The sequence below is a fragment of the Momordica charantia genome (assembly GCF_013281855.1).
Source record: "Momordica charantia cultivar OHB3-1 chromosome 4 unlocalized genomic scaffold, Mcharantia_2.0 BLBB01000004.1, whole genome shotgun sequence".
In the NCBI taxonomy this organism is placed as follows: domain Eukaryota; kingdom Viridiplantae; phylum Streptophyta; class Magnoliopsida; order Cucurbitales; family Cucurbitaceae; genus Momordica; species Momordica charantia.
This window is the reverse complement of record NW_028275162.1, coordinates 1,278,076-1,281,199: the sequence shown is the minus strand read 5'-3', so window position 1 is coordinate 1,281,199 and position 3,124 is coordinate 1,278,076. Positions and strand designations below refer to the sequence as shown.

The 3,124-nt window shown below is 34.4% G+C and overlaps 1 protein-coding gene across 1 annotated transcript; it reads right to left on the bottom strand.

Moving 5' to 3' along the window:
- Positions 1-402: 402 nt before the first annotated feature.
- On the bottom strand, positions 403-1,905 carry MYB41 (myb domain protein 41). The gene is made up of 3 exons (XM_022280401.2): positions 1,652-1,905; positions 1,405-1,534; positions 403-1,274 (listed from the first exon to the last, which is right to left on the bottom strand). Exons 1-3 carry the CDS (start codon positions 1,782-1,784, stop codon positions 524-526), a joined length of 1,014 nt encoding a protein of 337 aa, XP_022136093.1. The 5' UTR covers positions 1,785-1,905; the 3' UTR covers positions 403-523.
- Positions 1,906-3,124: the final 1,219 nt, after the last annotated feature.

The following is a 3,124-nucleotide window of genomic DNA, read 5'->3' as shown; positions in this document are numbered from 1 at the left end:
TTTAAAAATGCATATTAAACTAATGTTAAGCAGTGAAATTTATATTTTTCTCTTTATCTTTACTTTTACAACGAATTATCTCACTACTTTCTTAAGGAACAAGTAACCTCATTAAGTCAATCAACTGCCATAACACTCGTTTTTATTCTATTTAATTTTCACAATAATGGGAAATACTTTTTAACAAATAGTAGTTCATTTTCATTGTCATGAATTAATTAATATATTTCAAATATAATTTTGAAAATCGGAAATAAATCAAATGAAACTTTCTACCTCAGTTAGAATTTGAATATCTAATTTAGAGAATTTAATGGTGACAAGTCTTCTCGGTCTTTGAGGAGCCAAATATTTTCCCAGAAGTAGGAAACCATCCCTCATTGTTTGTGAGTAGATATAGTATAAAAAATCAATCTTCTTTTGTAACAAAATTACAAGCTGGGGAAAACAAAAGAGTACAAATACCATAAAATACACCCAAAGAAAAAAACTTATAAAAAAAACCCCTAAACTATCCAAATATTTACATGAAATCTGCAAAGTCCAAACCTTCAGGAATTTCAAACTGCAATAAGTTGCTGCAAAAGCTATCTCTCTCATCCTCAGTGCTGCTGCTGTTATTGATATACGTTGATGAAGAATTCAGCGGCGTGGGGCTTGATTTCGGCGTCGACATTACCGAATCCAACCCAAAATTCTGAACATTATTATTATTCGAAATTTCTGGTAAATCACTAGCCGTCGGATTGGAGCCATCACAGTACACGTAATTGGGTTGGTTCACCAAAACATGATCAATATCATTCAAATTTGAAGGTAAAATATTCAGATTTTCTTGTGAATTTGGGCAGCTATTAACAAAATTCGCGATGGGCATTGAAGAAGTTGCATCCACATTACCACTATTGGGTTGTAATAGGTGTGATAACGAATCCATTTGCGCTTGAACTTGAGCCTGATGATTTTGATGCAGATTTTGGAGAAGTAAACTTGTTGGGTCTTCTTGTTTGAGAGCTAAGAGGGTGGAGATTAGGTTTATGGAGTCCGGGTTCAGGGATAGGGCTTGATTGTTTAATATGCTTGAGAGGTTGAGAAGGGACTGGCTGCGTAGGGCCGCGGTGAGAATCGAGGAGAGGTCGAGAAGATCGAGCCGAGGTGTGTGGGTCACCGGGTCTATTCCCATTCGAAGAAGTCGTTTTCTTATGTGGGTGTTCCAGTAGTTCTTGATTTCGTTATCGGTTCGTCCAGGCAAGCGAGCAGCTATGGCTGACCATCTGCGACAGCAAAAATATATTCACAATCCTCGTTACGAATATAAACTAGGGTAGTCAAATATAATAATTATTAAGTTTTTGGATTGAATTATAGTTTAATATATTATTAGATTAATTTTAGTAATCCTACTTGTTTCCTAAGACGCTATGTAATTGAATTATGGTCTCTTCTTCTTCAAAAGAGAATCTCCCCCTCTTGATATCAGGCCTCAGATAATTAGTCCATCGGAGCCGACAACTCTTTCCACATCTTTGAAGTCCTGAATTCATAAAACAACTCCACTTTAGCAATTATATTTTATTCTTCTCTATCAAAAGCTCTTAAATTTCAACAACCCCATCATAAAAAAAAAAAAAGAAGAAGAAGAAGAAGTTACCAGCATTTTTAGGAAGATTACGCCAGTTTCCAGGCCCATGAATCTGAATATAACTAGTGAGCTTCTGATCTTCCTCAGGAGTCCATGGACCTTTCTTGAGGCCATTTTTGTCACAGCATGGCGCTCTCCCCATAATTATTGCACTTTAATAAAAATTAATGTTAAAAAGGCAGAGGCTGAGGAACTGTATATCAGAGACTTAAAACTTGAAAAAGTGCAAAAAGATGAGGAAAAAATGGAAGAGAAAGCGTAGAAGCGTTTGCTGCTGAAATCGTGGGAAGAAGATGAGGTTCTTATATACAGATCATTGAAGGGTGGAAGAAGCAGAAATGTGACATATTAGAAGTCAAATGTATTTGGTGCCGTCCTTAATGCCACGTGTTTACTTTATACGCATGCATGCATGTATGATTTATGTATGTATGTATGGGCAGAAGATGTATACGTATACAAGATTGGCTAGAGATTATTGAAGTCATAGTTTAGGTGAAAAGTTAGTTTATTTTCTAGAAACTTGAGTTTGGGTATAATGGGCTGACTTTGTTAGAAATTGACCATGCATCATGCTTACATTTACATATACATACATGATTTGGTACATCCACATCACTTGACATAGTAACAGGATTAGAAATACAGTTTAAATAATTTCTTTCAATAGTGTATTTTTAATAATTTTTCACTAAAATCGATATAAATTATATGTATATTACTCTTTTCTATTTTTTAAATCTTGAAAATAATTAAAATTAATTACTAAACGGGTAATTTTTTCTTAAAAAATCCATGTCCTCAAACAAGGATTCCTCGACCTGAATCTCGATTTTCCGAATCAGAGAACGAGGTAGTGCCTTGACGAGGATGGAGAGGACATCGTCCCAACTCCCACTCCACCTTATTGTCATATCTGTCATACATAGAATTTTTTTTTATTAATAGTTTTGTGTTTACAACATTTCTGTTTAATATGCTAAGATTTAGGTACATATTAGACATTTTCTAAAGTTACATTACCGAACACGACAATATTACTACAAGTTTAGGGATTGTTTTACATTTTAGAAATTAAGAATCCATCAAACAGACACAATCCTTCAAGAGTCAAACTTTAAATTTAACTAAAAATTTTAGCTGAAACTCATTTATCTATTGAAAGCAATGAGAACAAACCTAATAAAATCACGCCACGCTAGAAAGTCAATAATAATTCCTACTGACTAGTATACAGATAAGTATTGTTGAAGAAAGTTGTCTGCATGTTCAAATCTTACGCTAGTCACAGTATTGGTCAGCCCAAGCAACAAACTCCCATTATAGGGATCCATAATCACACGACCCCAATTAAAAAAAAAAAGAAGAAGAAGAAGAAGAAAGTTGTCGGCCATCCAAGAACCCTAGATTTTGAATAATTGGTTGACTTGAATATGTATGACCCATACATACAATCTATTATGGGGATGCACATTGGGTTGA

Excerpts from the sequence above, each read along its gene's own strand:
- MYB41 (XM_022280401.2), bottom strand. The coding sequence starts at position 1,784 with ATGGGGAGAGCGCCATGCTGTGACAAAAATGGCCTCAAGAAAGGTCCA. Across the intron at positions 1,535-1,651 it reads TAATCTTCCTAAAAATGCTG|GACTTCAAAGATGTGGAAAG; the intron begins GTAACTTCTTCT and ends TTATGAATTCAG. Across the intron at positions 1,275-1,404 it reads CATAGCGTCTTAGGAAACAA|ATGGTCAGCCATAGCTGCTC; the intron begins GTAGGATTACTA and ends TTGCTGTCGCAG.